Below are 17,446 nucleotides of genomic sequence, written 5' to 3'. Positions count from 1 at the left end.
CTAGACAAACCATTCGGTGGCATTGGTTCCATTGACTGGCTGAGAATCCTCATTTTCAACATCCATCTGAAAATCACGAATGACTTGGTCCCATTCCTCCCAGTTGAGCTGACTAGCCTCGGGAAGTGGAATCTGATTCAAGAATGGATTGCTCGTGTCTGTGTTGTGGGGCAGACCTGCAAGGAAACTTGACGCCGAGACAATATTCTGCGCCGGTGGAGCATCAAATAGCTCGTTTGATGTCGCTAAGATGTTCGTGCCAGGGAACATTTCTTGAAAAATGCCTATTGGTCCATTTCTGAGGTCAATATTGTAGTCTGCATCAGATATAACCTGCGGTGTTGGGCCTGGTCGATTTGTTGGGGGCGAATCCAACATCCCCGTTGGCATATGAATCCGGGGGAGGGCATTGCTATTAGGGATACTTTGAACGGGCTCTGTTCTGGTGGGTAATGGTCCAAAACTGCATAGCAATTCTTGCTGTTGCTTGGTCCGAATGGCAGAAGCTCTTTTCATCAAGGCGGCGAGTGGCCGCCACAGCATGCCCTTCTTATGCGTGGCCTGCGTGGCCCATTCCGTGTAGATCGAACTCACAGCGGCCCAAGCTCGATCGGTCATAGGGCAAATTGGCCGCACGCATATTTCAGACAGAACAAATGCGACTCCGTGCCATTGCATATTGGTCCGGAACAACCAGCCCCATTTGGCGGTCTTGGGATCGGTTTCAAGCAAGTGGCCAAACTCGAGAACCTCGATTGCAGTCAGAAACAAGCTCTCTCGGGTTGCTTGTGACACATTTCCGCGGTCTCTTCGGGTCATGGGGTGATGGACGATCAACCATAATTTGGCAAGGATCAAACGCCCAACTGTGGCAGAGCACCACTGCACGGGGACGTTCATATCACAGTGCCTGATATACCGTTGTTCACATCGATCACTGATAATTTGAATCATCCGCCCAGCGCGATCTATGGGCGGTAGGCTGTTAGGTGCACGAAACTGGGCCCTGGGACACACGTAATTTGCTCTCCTCAAAGCGCTCGTGATCTCACAACGAATGAGGCAGAATGTTGCATCCGTGCAGCCTTCTCGCTCTTTAGGGGGCTCTTCCATTTCAGGCGACAGGTCGTCTTCGTTGATATTTAATGGCAGTAGAGTATCGTACATGTTCTCGTTAATGAGCGGGTCCGTCCCATGATCTTCAGATGAGCGGACATCCAACAGCGATATATGCCACCATAAGCGGCGCCGCATCTCTGTTTCGAACGGTTTCAGAGCGAAATTGGTGCCATCCCGGTGTAAGCCTAAACCTTGAGCAAGGCGCAATACGACCGATGTCATGGACCACACAAACTTGCTATCATCTTCTCGTCGCACGCAGACCAAGAATAAGACAGCGGCTTGTAGAAGGACCAAACTTTGTGTATTCAAGAACCCGGCTTTTGCCAGCGCTTGCTCTGTAGCAAACCTGTACCGCTTGACAGCAGTAGATCGGTCTTCGCCGAACCGGCTCAAGCACTCGTCAGGTTTCATACTGACAATGCTACAAAGATACATGGCAAATACTAGTGCCTCTGAATTTTTGTCCAGCGCATCTGGGTACCGTGCTGCCTCGGCAAATAGGTTTTTAGCAGTCGGTCGGTGCACGATGGTAATCAAAGGGGCCACGTTTTCCCGATATGTTTCCCAAAGTATTGCAACCTTGGGCGTGGGGGGATGAAACTCTCGAAGAGATTTTGAAAGTGAGTAGAATCCAAAAATGAACCCGTCATGTGAACCCGAGTGAGAAGATTCTGGTGAAGGTGTATCATCTTCCCCTGACGATGAATGATCAAGGATATCTTGCAGCTCCTCGATCTAAAAAAAAAAATCATGTTAGTATAAAGTACACTGGGTGGCAAAAGAAAATGGGGGATATCTACCTCGTCCCCTAGACTGGTCCAGAGTCGATTGCTAACATATCGGCTCCGGCCTTCATCAATGACCAACCGCCCAAATTCATTCTCGAACTTTTTGGGAGCAAGTTTCTTGGGGTCCGATTCTTCGAACGGACAGGGGCGGTCGCCGTCAGCCTGGTTGGGTGGTTTCTGTGGCTCAGCCGAGGCAGACGTGGGCGCAGTCGGTTCGCTTCGACCGGTCGAAGATCCAGGCGTAGATGACCCCGCCTGGGCTGATGTCGATGCACCTTCTGTATTACCACCGCTCCTAAGGTGATCAATCACACCCTCCAAACGGCGCAACCGCGAAAGCAGCTCCGCGTCCGGTGGACGCTTCGATTTCCGCGGCGCACGACCAGGAGGAGGGAAAATGCAGTCGATACCGGCTTTAGTACAATTCGAACACGGGGACCTCTTGTTACATCGGACTTTTCTGCGGCGGCAGGTCACACAGCTGCGGGAGCTCGAGCTCGGGGTTCCTCACCCGCGTGGCGGGGAAAGGTGGCGGTCAAATTCGTAGGTAGAGTATTATTGTTGACGGGGAAGAGATTCGGCTCCTCTGGTGAAGCTGAATGGAATGACATGGCGCTAAGTTGAAGTAAATCGGGTCTCGTTTCCCATATTTCCTGAAGCTTAGTAGTTCAAGAAATATCTGACGAAAATACGAGAATAGTAATCGATCGCATATGCACCAAATTATCCATGGATCGCTTGGGGCCGGGCATGCGAGCATGTGACTGGTTGACTGGAGTTTCAACCCGCGATGACTCAGCGCCGGGTCTTGCCCAGGTGGAGTCGTTGTCCCGTTTGGGTAAAAGGCCGTTATCTCCGTCGACTCCGAAGCTCATATACATCGTGAAAAGCCTAAAGCTACCTAAATATACCTATGATAAAATTTTGGTATATCTACGTCTTCTATGGTTATATTTAGCTCAAATATACCATCACCAGGTATATGCAAAAAACAAACACGCGTACTGAGACTGTCACCCTGGATATCAGATAAAGAAAGCGCGTATGCAAGACAGACGATCGGTATTCTAGTTATAGTTCGTCTATATGCACCATGTTACATATGTAAATGAGTACATGAGTATGAATAGGTCAGTTATTACCACGCAAGCCTCGTCGAAACGAGCGCTTGCATTTGCACCTAAAGGAAATCAGCCAGTCGTCCAGGTAAGATATGATGGCTATAGATCACATCGCGGACTCTCAACTCTTGGTCTGTTCATTGGTGTTTATTTGACTAGAGCCAATTGGTCGGCCAGTCCGATATTACAGGGTTTACGCATATAGACTTATTCGGGTTAAAGTTTTCAGGCTATGTTACTCTTCCAGTATACATGTATATATATATATATGAGATTTTGACTGGAAACCCCCGAAGAGACTTCCACACAAGGGGAATACATCACTCACATGTATCACCCACCAGCGAGAATATATAGATAGCTTTAGATAATCTGCCCCATAGTGATGCCCATCCTTGCACAGTAGCACTTCCGGATGACCATTCTGCTGTTTATCCTCATCAATGCGGACAGCAGTTACATCAACGAAAAGGTCAGACAACATATCAACCCAACGAGCATTGACCATATTCAAAATGCCTCGCTCCGATTGACGACATTATTGTGCTTGACCCCAAGAGAAGTTATGTACGGTCGCTATTGACAGTAGAAAGGTTGAAACGATGCTCAGTCACGTTGTAGTCCCGCACGTCTAAATTGTCGTCCCAGTGTCGATAATATACAACTAACTGGTTAGATGGTCTTTATAGAAAACAAACATACTAAGAATACTATACGAGATTGTTGGGCCTAGCTGAATTATGACGATTACAATAAAATATGGATGCTCTATCTAATTCCTCTAAACCTAAAATACGAGGTTCAAAAAATCAAAATCAAAAAAGAAATGAACCCGACCCGGATCGAACGGATGACCTTGAGGTCTGGAATCTCACGCGCTACCGCTGCGCCACAGGTCCTATTTTGATATATATTCATGTATTGGTAAGGAATTTATACTACAATTTCCAAATTCGCAGACAACGTCTTATAACCTCATAAGGTTCCTCAATGATGCATTGCTGTTGAGATTACGAAGTTTTAACTTTAACACGTGGACAACCGGCAGAGTTCTATATGTGAAACGCAAATTTAAAACTAATATGCCCATAGCTGGCGAGGACGCGCATTTCGCCAACGCTATATTCGTTGGCGTCTCCTAACTCGACCGGCTTGGCTGGTATCAACATAAAGTGGTGCTTAGAAAATCATCGGGACATACGCGTCCTCTCCTGTAACATCACTTCCGTCTGACCGCCGCCCGACCCGCACAATTACCCGGGTTGATAGAGTTCATGTATGTAAGGTTAGATATGGATCGCCCTTCACTAAGATATCATCTTTACCAGCTAGTACTGCGGCCAATCTTCGGTTAAAGTTTCATGATCAACTCAGGAGACCGGCTTTATGTCAATGTCTCCGGGAAACTTCCGGAGGAAATCCCACTCGCCTCTAGCAATGATCTCCAATGTTCCGTTATGCGTTACAGCGGCGCAAAAAACTCATCATTTGCATATTAGAGGATGGAGGGTATAGTAGATACTCCCCAGACTTGATCAACAGCAGCGAATCGCAGCGCATTTAGGGACGTAGGTAATCTGTACAGCTTGAAGATGGCCAATCATATAAGACTGCGTAAGAAGTTAAGCCTTTTTCTGTTGTGCACTGGTCACTCTCCGAAGAAACCCCGAGCCCGAGCCTCATGGGATCTTCCTCCTACTATAACAGGGAGAAATGAAAATCAAGCTTGCCTAATCTGGAAAATTGCTATTTTAGTTTCTTCAAATTATAGCCTTTACTCCCCATGTCGACTATGAGTGGATCGGGTTTATTTTCCAGCTGTGCAATCGGGAAGACTTGAACTAGTTCTTTTCATGATATCGGAAAGATAGCATTTCTGCTCATAGCTTGCAAGCTTAATAACTCGAAGTAATGGGAGCACGTGCCCAGGGGCATACCGCTGAGGTGGAATTGTCCCTCCGCGCGTTACTTGGCGTTGAAAGTGGAGTACTCTGAAAATCGTGGCATGTGGTTTTCCACATTAGTATAGAGGCAAATTGAAACAAACATGCAGATCCACAACGGAATGTGGTACCCGTGGATAACTGTACTTTGTAAGGGAAAGATGTCGGCTGTCAACATACAACATATACAGAGCCTAAAGACGTTCGGAGACATGTCCATCTATTCCATAAACCACGGGCATTGCCGCCAGAAATCACGCGCTAAAATACTTGTCGAGACACAGAGTGGACACGAGAGATAAATCTACCCAGATAGTTCGTAACTGGTTAATAACAAGCAGGGAAATCGCACAAATCTCCTCAATAAAGCAGCGTTGTTACCGGCTGTATATATATAACCGACTGACTGGGATTGGAAATCTCACCCTACGGCTTTAAACCCACATTTAACTCTACAAAGTACATAGCACATGTCAAAGAACACCTCTTTTGCTCGAATGTTCCATAGTGCCCACTTATCCGGCATACCGAGAATATCATTCCCGGAGGAAGATCAGCTGAATCCTTTGTCACATGCTTATAAGGATCGTCTTCTGGCTCATCGTTAAGTGGGCTCATTGTGGGGTGAACAACAATTGAGACATGCAGATATAGCCCAAGGGTCAATTTATACTCCTTGGTGAAGACGATCTATATCCCGATGAGACTTTAATACTCTGTTCAGTGGATATCGCACAGAGTGTTATTTCACTGCGACCGGTCAGGGTATTCAGAGAATTGGCCGTTGATATTTTCCAATTTTTGATAAATCATTTTTATATGGTAACAAAAATGTTTATATCCTTAAAAGTACGAATTCATATTTACCTATTTCCCTCATCTCCGCAAATAGGAAGCTATAGCGAGAATAAAAGGCACATGAACCGATTGGGGCAACCGGCCCTAGCCGTCGGGCACTTTCGATAGGCCAATAATGAATGGACTGTCGATACCAATGGCTTTGCAGTGGAGATTTGGTAGCATAATGATTCGCTATGTTTAGCTTTAGGCTTTCAACCTTCATAACCGTTTCATTTATAAGTCAATTAGGTAGGTATACGCTGGTGCCTATCTTCTCCCTGAACCAGCCACCGTGAAAGAATATTGGTCGATCACTCGAATATTACTAGTAGTTAGTAGTGTCCTACATATGTACTTGTGTGTACCGGATTTAGATTTTGCCGCCCGGGGGGTTGCCGCTTTATCAGGGAGCTTAGTTCAGTTGTTTACTCGTATATAAATATATATGTCTGGCTCAATTGATTTACTACTACTAGGATTAATCCTAGATATCTAACGTGGAGGAATAAGAACCATTTAAACAATACCATACATAAGATTGATTTCACTTCATCGTATGCTTACATTGCCTAGTGGAGTTGAAAAACGGCATAGACTTTGTGGGCACTAGATGTCCATAGATAGCCATGTATAATAGGCCACGTCGAAGACGTTACAATTGCATAGCCGGCGGCAAGGCATTGGTTGTGCCCAGTAAGTATATACGTATAGTTTTGGACAGTTGGCATTTGAGAGTATGGATAGTCAACAGCGAGGTATCCAGATATGGATTTTGATAGGGAAAAAGAAATGTTGGTGATGGGGTGGTAAGTTTAATCGAACCTTATGTTTAGCTTTGTTCTGTGTGAAGATCTGTTCGTTTATGCCTGTGTAATTGAACAAAAACCGCTCCAAGGCGCTGAGCGATCGAGCCTCAAGCATTGTCAAAGAGTCAATTAGTGGTGTAGCGGCATAGCCGCGGAATAGTAATGCTAATAAATGTCCTCTATTCCTGTGCTCTCCCAGCTAGAGGATAACATTGAGCATTGAAGAGTGCTGAATGTAACTATATAATGCCCCGGATTGTGTTCTTCCAAGGTTGTAACGTGGTGATCAAAAAGCGGCAAGGGATAAGCACTAAAATAGAAAGGAGAGACATATCGGCCCGGAATCTGATGTATACGTGTATGTAATATTACCAGACTATACATTATATGTATTTTATCTTCTATCCAACTTAGCGCGGAGAAACAAGGATTCTTACCTTCTCCACTTCTCCAGGGCTTCTAGCCTTCCCTGAATGTTTTAGCATCTTTTTGCTTTAAGCTTCGATTTAATTTTCTAGCTTTCACATGATAAATTCCTGAATTCTTTAATTCACATCCTTGTGGGGTCTGACATCGAAATCTATCGGACATTTTTTGGTTGATTCAACTTTCATGTCAGTCCCCCCCATTGCACGATTTTCACTCGATAAAATGACTCGATATACCCAGTAACAATCGTTACTCGGACCTACCATTGAGGCCGTCTCATAATTTATGCGAAACAACCACCAAACTCTCATTCCATGACGGTTTCTGGCAAGCCTGTGTGTGTGAATATGTCAGAGACCTCTTCCACACCTCAAGGCGAATCAAGCAACCCCCAAGGATCAGCCGCCCAGCAATTAAATAGATCCTGCGAGTCTTGCCGGAGCCTTAAGGTCCGCTGTCTCCCCAGCCCATCCACGCCTAATCAATGTCAGCGATGTGCCAAGGGCAAGCGATCATGTGTCTTCGTGGCGCCGCAGAGACGGCGGCCCCGGAAACGGACAGATTCACGTGTCGCCCAGCTCGAGAAGGAGATGCGGATGATGCGTTCGCTGTTGAAAAATCGCATCCCCGAAGAAGAAGAACCGGATTCTAGTGGCGAAAGCGACGCGGACGATGTCCAGGATCATGATTCGGGCGATGCCGATTTTAAGAGCAGTCTTGCCTTGCGGGACCATTCCGCTCACTCGTCCGAGGATGTCCGTTATATGGACTATTCCCCTGAGTTATTAAATACCCCGCACCCCGGCGGACATGATAGTGGTGGCTTTTCGGCGCCGCCGACTTTCACCGGTATGTCTGCTGGCTTTGTGTCCGAGCAGGAAAGGCTTCCTCCGACGGACGACGTGATCGATCGGGGGATTCTCTCCCTTGAAGACGCGGAGCAATTGGTGGCGTATTTCATTCACGAACTCGCATTCTTCTTTCCGTTGGTCGTCTTGCCTTCGAACACCACGGCAGCTCAACTGCGACAAACAAAGCCAATCCTCTTTCTCTCTGTGATTGCCGCGACAGCCATATCTGTCGATGCAGGCCTGGCAACCGTGCTGAACCGCGAGATGGTCCGTCTCTATTCAGAGCGGTTCTTCATCGAAGGCGAAAAGTCACTAGAGTTAGTGCAAGCGCTGCTGCTGATGATCATATTTTATCTCCCGCCCGCTTCGCCATTGAAGCTGCAGCTTTATCAGTACACGCACATCGCTTCGACAATGGCACTAGAAATTGGGTTAGCTAATAAACGTCGTGTCTCGAAAAAGTCCGATCGCAAGAGCAGACATGACGAGGTGCTGGCTGAGCAGGCGAGGGCAGTCCTCGGCTGTTACCATCTCGGTTCGAGTGTTGCGATGAAAACCCGTCGTCCAAATTTACTCCAGTTCAACGACTGGATGGCTGAGTGTCTCAGCCATCTGGAAAACTCGCCGCATCGAACGGATCAACATGTGGCGATATGGTTCGAGCTCCAGCGGATAACCGATGAAGCAATGTCCTCGTTCGGTCTGGACGACACCAGTACCACGTCGCCTCTAACCGAGTCGCGGGTCCAAGCCGTGCTGCGCTGGTTCGACAAGCGGCTCGAGACGTGGAAGAAGAACACTCCTTCCGAAATGCTTACCGGTAAGAAACACCAGTTCTCCCTCATGATGCGTCCAATACCACCCAATACTAACCGATTTCATCAAACTAGTCCCCATGATCCTCGAATACCGCTCCACAGCACTAGCGATGTACGAACTCGGCGTAGGAGAAGGGTATCGCGACCCAAACGCAATAAAGCGACGATATTACACACTGCCAACCCTCGATGAACAAGGCAACGGCGGCAGCGAAGCACCAGATGGTCCACTCAGCGCAATCCGCATCGACATCAACATCAAATGGATGAACGCTGCACATGAAATGTTGGACGCTGTGCTGACCTGCAGCACGAATACGCTGCGTAAACTCCCGAATCTCATGTACACCCGGTTCGCGATGGCCGTGACATCCCTGCTGAAAATCCATTTCTCCGTGCGTACCGGTGCTCTTGGGGAAGTCGTCACCGCGCAGGCCGTGAACGTGGCCTACTACCTCGATGCTTTGGCGAGCAAGCTAAGCGAGGCCAGTGGCGGGGGTAAGTACCATATCCCCACTCGGTGGTATTATGTCGTGGGCGTCAAGGGTCGGGATTGGTATGAGCGGCTGGAGAGGCGGCAGAGTGGAGGGATAGAAGTTGGTTCTCGAGTTTTATCGGGGAGTCCGTCGACCGGTACTGCCGAGTCGATCTCGGGTCTAGCATCACACCCTAGCCAAACCCCAAGCCAACAAAGTCAAAGCCAAAGCCAAACCCAAGATGCGCACTTGGATCAAGTTCCATCGACGATGGACTCATTCCCCGTCGTTACCATGGCCCCAATGCCGCCGGCAATAGACAACATGCGCGACGGGTACGTAGCGATGGGTGGTGCCAACATGTGGGCCATGGATGGTGGGCATAACCCGCATTTCTACCCCATGAGCACGGCAGGGTATCAGCCTTCGGTGTCGCATGCGCATGCGCAGGCGACGTTGCCACCTCAGTACTCGTATGGGCCGCAGAGGATGCCGGTTAGTGCTGCTGGGCAGCATATGGCTAGGGCGGGCATGGAGTTGGATGGGTGGCTTCCTGATGGGAGTATTTTTGGAGTGCAGCCTTTACCTGAGTTTTGAGGTGATCGGAACCCTGGATGGGTGAAGCCTGGAATGGATGCACATGTTAGTCTATGTAAGGTCATAGATCATGAATATGAACTGTATATACATATCAACTTGTTAATATTCCAAACGGATATTCCATAGTCATACCAAAGAAGTATGTTATACTTACCAATAGACGAGAAAAAAAATCGAAGAAGTCCCAAAAAAGGTAGAGCCCAGCTCAATAACTCAACCCTGATATGTAGATGGGAGTATAGGACCTGGAAAATAACAGACATACCCACCAGTATCCAGCAAAACCCGCCACAGACAAGTCACCAAGACGAGAACAAAAGAAAAAGAGAAAGAGAAGAAACCCCCAACAAAGAAGAGAATATTCCAAATCCCAACGGATGTCACATTAACGCATTTAGCCCGAACAAATACAATTCGCAAAGCGCTGTCGGAGGTTCGGGAGAATCGGAACTTCCGCTATGGAACCCTTCGGATTTATTGATTACATATCAGGGATGTATTCCAGAACATGGGTTTGATGTGGGTTCGGGATCTTGACTCCTTTTTGTACTATGGGGTATGATGTTACATGTGTGTTGCATTGGTATATATGTCTTTGATGGCATTGGCTTGTGTTGTACTCGGTCTTCGGACTGACTCCGAGCCGAGCCCGAACCCGCATTTGACGAAGGATAAAGGGTGAAAGTCTGAAGGCTTTGTCGTTCTTAGATCGACATGTGGATGCTTTGTTGCTAATGTATTTCGACAGGAGGATTCCTTTTTCACTATTTTGAGGGGACCTTTTACTCATTTGAGAATGTGTTGTATAACACCCTCGTGGAGTCGGGATCCATAGAAGATCCGAGCCCATGGATAAACGAACAGCCCTGGAGTAATCACATGTAATCATGTATAAACAAACAACTCGTCAATCATACTTTATTCAACTAGTCTCAATCAAAAATAGGTTCGTCAATTCATTGCATAGGCAGAACAGGGATATCAAAAGCCAACCGAAACCAGGACCAACCAACTCGGTCTATTCGACTCCCCGGGAAAAATCAAGAAACCCAATACACCGAACCAAAGAAAAAGCGTAAAAGTAATGCAATGTAGATCAAAGGATCGAAAATGCCTCTAGCGCATCCATGAATCCAGCAATAGCCCCGATCCCCGCCAATCCCCTGGTAGCATTACGAGTCAACGCCTTATGTCGATCCTTGGCATCTTCGCGCGAGGACCGACGTGGGTGCACCGATGGGGGTCGTTGATCCAAGCGAGTCGGCGAAGCTCGGAAGCTAGACTCGGGGGATGAGGAGGAAAGTGGGTATGCGGATGGATGGTAGCGGGGCTGGGGTTTGTTGCTATTAGGGATAATGTTGTATGCTTGGTTTCGGGCTCGGGGAGCCTCGAAGTGGACTTGGTTTGGCGATGGGCCTCTGGGAGAAGGGTTGGGGTTGGGAATGGTGATGGCTGGGATGTTGGGTTGGTTCATGTTCATTGGGATGGATCGGGGGGGCTGTGGCGTAGTCTTGGTTTGGGTAGTATTTGTATGGCTGCTGGGGAGGAACTGGGAGTGTGTGTGAAGGAAGTGGTGGAGGACGGGGTATGGTATGGCTAGGGGGTGGGAAACTGCCGCTTGGGTATGTGTTGGATCTGCTGTCGGGATTGTTGTGACCAGGAGGATATCTAGATGAGATGCTATTGGAGTGGAAACGGTGACCTTGCATGGAGTTGGTGCTGTGTGAGGGCCGATGAGTGTCTGCTCTTTGCTCGTCCTCGTCACTCGAGTCGATGACCCTTGGGTCACTGTGAGGCTTATCTTGATGCTTGAATTCATCTGGCTCTGGTTCGCTTTCAACGTGAGCCTGGTAGCTGGAGTACTTTCGGCGTAGCTCTGCTGCATGCTGTCGGGCCTCTTGGGAATGAGGGTCTCTCCAGTCCACTGTTGGTCCTTCGAGGTAGTAACCTCGGATTTCATGACCATCGAAGTCTAGCTCTTCGGTATCGTCGTCTTCGGTGTCCGAAGAGACGTAGACTCGAGGCTGAACTAGCTTGTTGGATGCGTTGGAACGTTTGCTTGCGTGGTGAAGTTTCGAAGGGTCAACCAAAGGCACCCAGAGTTGAAGCAGCCCGTTCAATGTGCTCTCGGATAGTTGCACCATATCCTTCGGGGATCTTTCCATATCACTCAGCCCCACGTCACTGTCTCCAAGAGTAATAATGGATAGTCTTGTCGGATCCGAGCGTCTGGTTGCTGTGGCCAATGGCTTCGATGCCGTATTGGACGAGTAATTGGAACTGATTCTCTGGTTTGTCGGGTCATTGCCGGCATCCAAAGTCTCCTGTTCCACAAGATCCCACAAACGATCGAGGCGCTTGACAGACCAATATCGGACGATGATCATGTTCTGGCATTCTGCTTTCTCCTGGGCAATAGCATCGTCGGCGGAGGATGCAAGGGAATCAGTATCAATCCCATCGTCAACGTTGGATTTGATAACCTTTCCAAGCTGTATTGTCTGTATCATCACAATCAGGCTGAGCTTGAGAGATTCCAACTGGGCTAGTAAATATGTGACATGTTGCTTCCGGAAACACCATTTGAGTCTCTCCTGTAATGGGATCCTCATGAGGTCATTGTCTCTATCGGTTGCCTTCAGCTTGTCCAGCATGTGTTCGATTTCAATAAAGATCATCTGGCCTTGTCCGGCGATCTCCCAGGCCTTCTCAGTTGCCTCTGGAGACTGGTCCACATCGGTGCCCTCAATAGTCTGCCCAACATGTTTGAGTGCTAGAGCGAAAAGCGAGATCCCCTTGGCGATGCTATGAATTTCCAGTCTCGACTGAGCCAGTTGACAAGCGGCAGCATTGAGGAGTAGCGAGAGCCGAAACCCCGCGCCGGCGATCTTAACAATGGAAGCCTGTGAGCCTTTAGAGAGAAGGAGCCCATTAGTAGAATTTCTCAAGTTCTTCAAGTGAAGGTCATACCTTGTGCCATGGTGAAGCAGTGTCTCAGATCATATCAAAAGACAAAGTGGGTTTCCCTAACGATCATAACCTCTGAGCTACTCTCTGCCAAGAATTAGAGCCGCAAGCCTACTGCATATCAAGTGACTCACGCCTGACATATGCATTTGAACCCCGGGGATTCTCTGTTTGTATCCCCGCGATTTATGGCGTCATAATCTATGCTTTCTCGCATTCTCGTTGGCTTACAAGGACGGGCGGAGCCGATCTTCAACCTGAAATCATCTAGCACGTCCACACGTGTTTTTCTGTTATATTGAAGTCCCGGGCCAAAGTACCCTGGCACTGCCTCAAACGTCGACACGACGTTGCGCTAGACCCCTTGCCTTGGATTTATTTATCAAGACTTTCTCGCCCTTATCAAAAGGGCAGACTCTCTACCGGAGGTCTTCGGGTGTCCGTGAAAGACCCCTACCCTTGGTCTTTACCCGGGTTTTCTCCCAGGGCGAAGCATTGTGGCAATGACCTCGTATCATAAGAACCGGGATCTGGAATGAAAGTCAAGCTAATTCAAAGGTTCCGTTATCTCCGATTCCCGGGATTTCTTATGCTTTGTTCGACAAAATACAATAAGGCAGCCACAAACGTGGTATGGAGTAGACATGCAGCTATTCCGACGTGGACCTCACAAGCATTGACCTGTTAAATGTGTAACGCTCTCTCATGGAATAAAGGGTAGAGAATATCAACCGTATCGACAAGAATGTATATGGTATTCAAGTATTCAAGTATTTAAATATCTACTGTTTTCATTCAGACTTGTTTATTTAGCATCAGACCTGATGGGCGCATTTCCGCTTTCGGTCCCTCAACAGTTCCTTTTGCTATCTGCCTAACCTCCCCCAAACAACTTCCAAGTATTTTCTCTACAATAACTCTTTAAACCCTTTTTAATTACAAACTTGACTTAAATCCTTTGTTGTGGCTGCTGTGCTGGCTAATTGATCTCTCCGCCGCATTCTCCGCCCCTCCTTTTCCGCCGCGTGGTCATCTGCCGGAGATTGCTCAAGCTTGTCCGACCATCTAGTGGCCCACAATCGGACGTGGGAAACTCGTGATAAGACGAACATACCCAAATAAGAGCTTAAAAGCTCAACGCAACAATTGTGAGGCCGGATGGGTGAGCTCCTGAAGGTATCGCGAAGGAACGTGAGGACGCAAGGGACAACCGGGATCCGATACACCACCTTAAGGGCCCCAAGAGCCTCCAGTCCATGAAATCATGACCGCAGCCTCGGGTGTCACCGTAGACACCTCCGATCACCCTATACCTAACCCGCCGAACGCCACCACTTCGTCCCAGCAGGAACCCCAATCGAAGGGTGATTCCCCCACAAATCAGAATGAAAAGGAGACAGAGCGTTCGGCATCTCAACCAGTAGCACCCGAACCTGCTGCAGGGTCTGCTAAACAAGATCCTCCCGCATCAGATGAAGTAGATGATTTTGGCCTTCCCATTCGAGCACGCCGACCCGACCCCACACCCCGCGAGACCCCCGAAGGAGAGAATGCAAGCCATAACATTCAGAATGTGGCGGTAAGCTCGACGGGCTATAGTGATGCCGTGAAAAAGGAGAAGGAGCTGGAGTTGCCACAGCGCAAGCTGGATTCAGGGGCCCCTGAGCCAGCCAATCCGAATAATACAGAAGAGGGAGGCAAGGGTGCAGAGGCCCAGGACACTTCCGCACCTCCGGAGTATTCACCGGCCTCTGGTGCACATGCCCAGCCTCGGACCTCAACATCGAAACAAAGAACCGCCCAGGTGTCAGAATGGTCACATCAGCGCCTCGCCCAACCTGATGCACATCAACCCGAGAGTGAAGAATCAGACGCAGAGCCCGATGAATGGCAATCGATGCCTGCACTTGGAGAATTTGACTACTATGACGACTATGGGAGACTCGTTGCTCGTGGCGCCAAAGAAGAAGGCGACGAGGCTGTATACCAAGGATTGGGAGGAGCAGGGAGGGGTTATACTCGGGTGCAGCTCGACGAAGATGCTCAGTCTGCCACAAGTCTAGATGATGATACAAGCTACCTGTTTCGAGAGGCAGGCGACAATTCTGCTGGTTTAGTTGGCGAGGAATTGCGAGATTCCATCAGCCAGCTCCAGGCCACCAAAGATCTTCTCAATGAGACTCAAAAGATCGCGTATGTGGGGGTTGTCAGGTTGGCAATCCATAATATGAATCATGATCTGGCATCGATTGCCACAACCAAGTCCACGCGCAAAACGATGCAGAAAGCTTCGGATTCCAGCCGAAAATGGGGCCAGGCGATCATGGGGCGAGTCTATGCTCATATGGATATCAATTCTGCTGAGCAGATTATGATCGAGCAGCTCGCGGAGCATGGGGTGCAACCGGAAGATCTGGTGCCACCACTCATGCAGAATGCGCGAGTCAAAAATCCGATGGCAGAGAGCGAACCGAAAACCTCTACGTCCAGTCGGAAACTTGACTCCCCATCTAGAATCTCCGCAGAGACGGATTCGTCTGAACTAGATCCCCCTCCGCCATACCAGGCCCACGAGACAGAGGAGCCCCCCCGAGGTCAAGATGCCTTCTGAGATGCCAACCTCGGATCGCATAGATATCGATCTCCGCTGGACTGTCCTCTGTGACCTGTTCCTTGTGCTTATCGCAAATTCAGCATACGACGCTCGGTCACGAACTCTTCTGGAAAGAGTTGGTGCAGCTTTGGATGTAACATGGCTACAGATCTCGCGGTTCGAAAAGCGAGTCACAGACTCCCTCGAAATGCAAGAACAAGCAGAGAAAGAGAATTGGGATGAGTCAGACCACATGGAAAAGCGTCGCAAGATGGCCTTGAAGAAAAAATATATGATTATGGGTTTAGCGACAGTCGGCGGTGGACTGGTTATTGGCCTTTCCGCTGGACTGTTGGCACCCGTCATCGGAGCTGGACTTGCGGCCGGGTTTACTACAGTCGGTATCTCTGGAACCGGTGCATTCCTGGGAGGAGCTGGCGGCACAGCTTTAATCGCTTCTGGTGCTACTTTAGGTGGAAGCACCATTGGAATGAGAGCTTCGCAGCGGCGTATGGGTGCAGTTCAAACGTTCGAATATCGACCTCTTCATAATAACAAGAAGGTCAACTTGATTGTGACAGTCTCTGGCTGGATGACCGGCAAGGTTGATGACGTCCGTCTACCCTTCAGTACTGTCGATCCGATTATGGGCGATATCTATTCCGTGCTATGGGAGCCTGAAATGCTTCGAAGCATGGGTGACACTATCAATATTTTGGCAACAGAGGTAAGCTTTTTAAGATGTGCAGTAATTCTTATTAAACTAACTGATTCTTTTAGGCATTAACACAAGGTCTGCAACAAGTACTAGGTAGTACCGTCCTGATGGCGCTGATGGCATCCTTGCAACTACCACTTGTCCTCACTAAACTCGCATATTTGATCGACAATCCCTGGATCGTGTCGTTGGCACGCGCCAACTCAGCCGGTCTCGTCATGGCCGATTCCTTGCGAGAGCGGAATCTTGGCAACCGGCCTATTACATTGCTTGGTTTCTCCCTCGGTGCGCGTGTGATCTTTTCTTGTCTAAAAGAGCTGGCCGAAAAGGGCGCGCACGGTCTAATTCAGAATGTATACCTATTTGGCTCGCCCATTGTGGCGAACAAAGACGACTACCTCAAGGCTCGTAGTGTGGTGTCTGGGCGATTCGTGAACGGTTATGCCACGAATGATTGGATCTTGGGCTACCTCTTCCGGGCCACAAGTGGTGGCATCATGAAAGTCGCCGGCCTCGCAGCTGTCGAAGGAATACCGGGCATCGAGAACTTTGATATTACCACGCTTGTGAATGGTCATATGGATTATCGTACGGCTATGCCTCGAATCCTGAGGGAAGTTGGTTGGGAGGTTCTTGAGGATGAGTTTGCAGAAATTGAGGATCCAGACCCAGATAATCATGCCGAACGACAGCGCGAATTGATCCGCGAGATTGATGAAGCTCGTCGAGAAGCAGAGGCCAAGCCAGAGAAGAAGCGCTTCGGTCTGTTCAAGCGAGGCAAGATGGCGGAAAAGAAGAAATGGGAAACATATGATGTTGACAAAAACACCTCCCCTCGCGATTCAAGTGAGCCCGAAAGCACCCCCGGCACTGTCCTCTTCGACATCGAGGCCATTCGAGCCGAGTTGCACTCCGAAGCGATCGAAATTAAAGAATTAGAGTCGACTATGCCTCTCATGAAGCTAGACTTGAACGCTCCGTCAGAACCACAACCCGCTCAGCCCTCTCCTCCTGCACCCAAGAGGCCGAAGACGCCCGAACTTCCAGCTGCTTCTCGGACTTCTTCGTTACCCCCGCAAGCATCGGGGCAATATTCTCCTCACGGTCCCAATGAATTCTCTCCCGTGCCGAAGCACGAAGAGATGGAAATGACCTTTGACACATCTTTCCATGACTCCCCACGATACCAACACGACGAAATTCACTCCCGTCCAGAGTTGAGAACTGCCTCTACAATGCCGACGATGCCGACGGTTGGTTCCAGCGCCCTCGGAGCCATGGCCCTGGAGCCCAATGCCTGGGCGGACCATGATCAGGGACATCGGGATGGCGAGATCTCAATGACGTTTGAATAGTGTCGGCTCAAGAGTTCTT

General features: G+C 48.9%; 5 protein-coding genes across 5 annotated transcripts; 2 read left to right on the top strand and 3 right to left on the bottom strand.

The window, feature by feature from the left end:
• Positions 1–2,521, bottom strand: N7487_006649 (putative C6 transcription factor; the record flags this gene model as incomplete). The annotated part of the gene is made up of 3 exons (XM_056874396.1): positions 1–1,857; positions 1,923–2,323; positions 2,422–2,521. The coding sequence occupies 3 exons, from the start codon at positions 2,519–2,521 to the stop codon at positions 1–3; spliced, it is 2,358 nt and encodes a 785-aa protein (XP_056732116.1).
• Positions 2,522–2,578: 57 nt separating this feature from the next.
• On the bottom strand, positions 2,579–2,791 carry N7487_006648 (uncharacterized protein; the record flags this gene model as incomplete). The annotated part of the gene is made up of 1 exon (XM_056874395.1): positions 2,579–2,791. One exon carries the CDS (start codon positions 2,789–2,791, stop codon positions 2,579–2,581), a length of 213 nt encoding a protein of 70 aa, XP_056732115.1.
• Positions 2,792–7,363: 4,572 nt separating this feature from the next.
• On the top strand, positions 7,364–9,791 carry N7487_006647 (uncharacterized protein; the record flags this gene model as incomplete). Its single annotated transcript, XM_056874394.1, has 2 exons — positions 7,364–8,720; positions 8,791–9,791. 2 exons carry the CDS (start codon positions 7,364–7,366, stop codon positions 9,789–9,791), a joined length of 2,358 nt encoding a protein of 785 aa, XP_056732114.1.
• A 1,099-nt stretch (positions 9,792–10,890) lies between these two features.
• On the bottom strand, positions 10,891–12,830 carry N7487_006646 (uncharacterized protein; the record flags this gene model as incomplete). Its single annotated transcript, XM_056874393.1, has 3 exons — positions 12,765–12,830; positions 11,497–12,705; positions 10,891–11,432 (listed from the first exon to the last, which is right to left on the bottom strand). Exons 1-3 carry the CDS (start codon positions 12,772–12,774, stop codon positions 10,891–10,893), a joined length of 1,761 nt encoding a protein of 586 aa, XP_056732113.1. The 5' UTR covers positions 12,775–12,830.
• A 1,195-nt stretch (positions 12,831–14,025) lies between these two features.
• N7487_006645 (TMCO4 family protein) lies at positions 14,026–17,427 on the top strand (the record flags this gene model as incomplete). Its single annotated transcript, XM_056874392.1, has 3 exons — positions 14,026–15,355; positions 15,396–16,081; positions 16,135–17,427. 3 exons carry the CDS (start codon positions 14,026–14,028, stop codon positions 17,425–17,427), a joined length of 3,309 nt encoding a protein of 1,102 aa, XP_056732112.1.
• Between the last annotated feature and the right edge of the window lie 19 nt (positions 17,428–17,446).

The sequence above is a fragment of the Penicillium crustosum genome, assembly GCF_028827405.1.
Source record: "Penicillium crustosum strain IBT 35664 chromosome Unknown utg000002l_segment0_segment0, whole genome shotgun sequence".
In the NCBI taxonomy this organism is placed as follows: Eukaryota; Fungi; Ascomycota; class Eurotiomycetes; order Eurotiales; family Aspergillaceae; genus Penicillium; species Penicillium crustosum.
The sequence above is the reverse complement of the archived record's forward strand: the minus strand, read 5'-3'. Positions and strand labels throughout refer to the sequence as shown.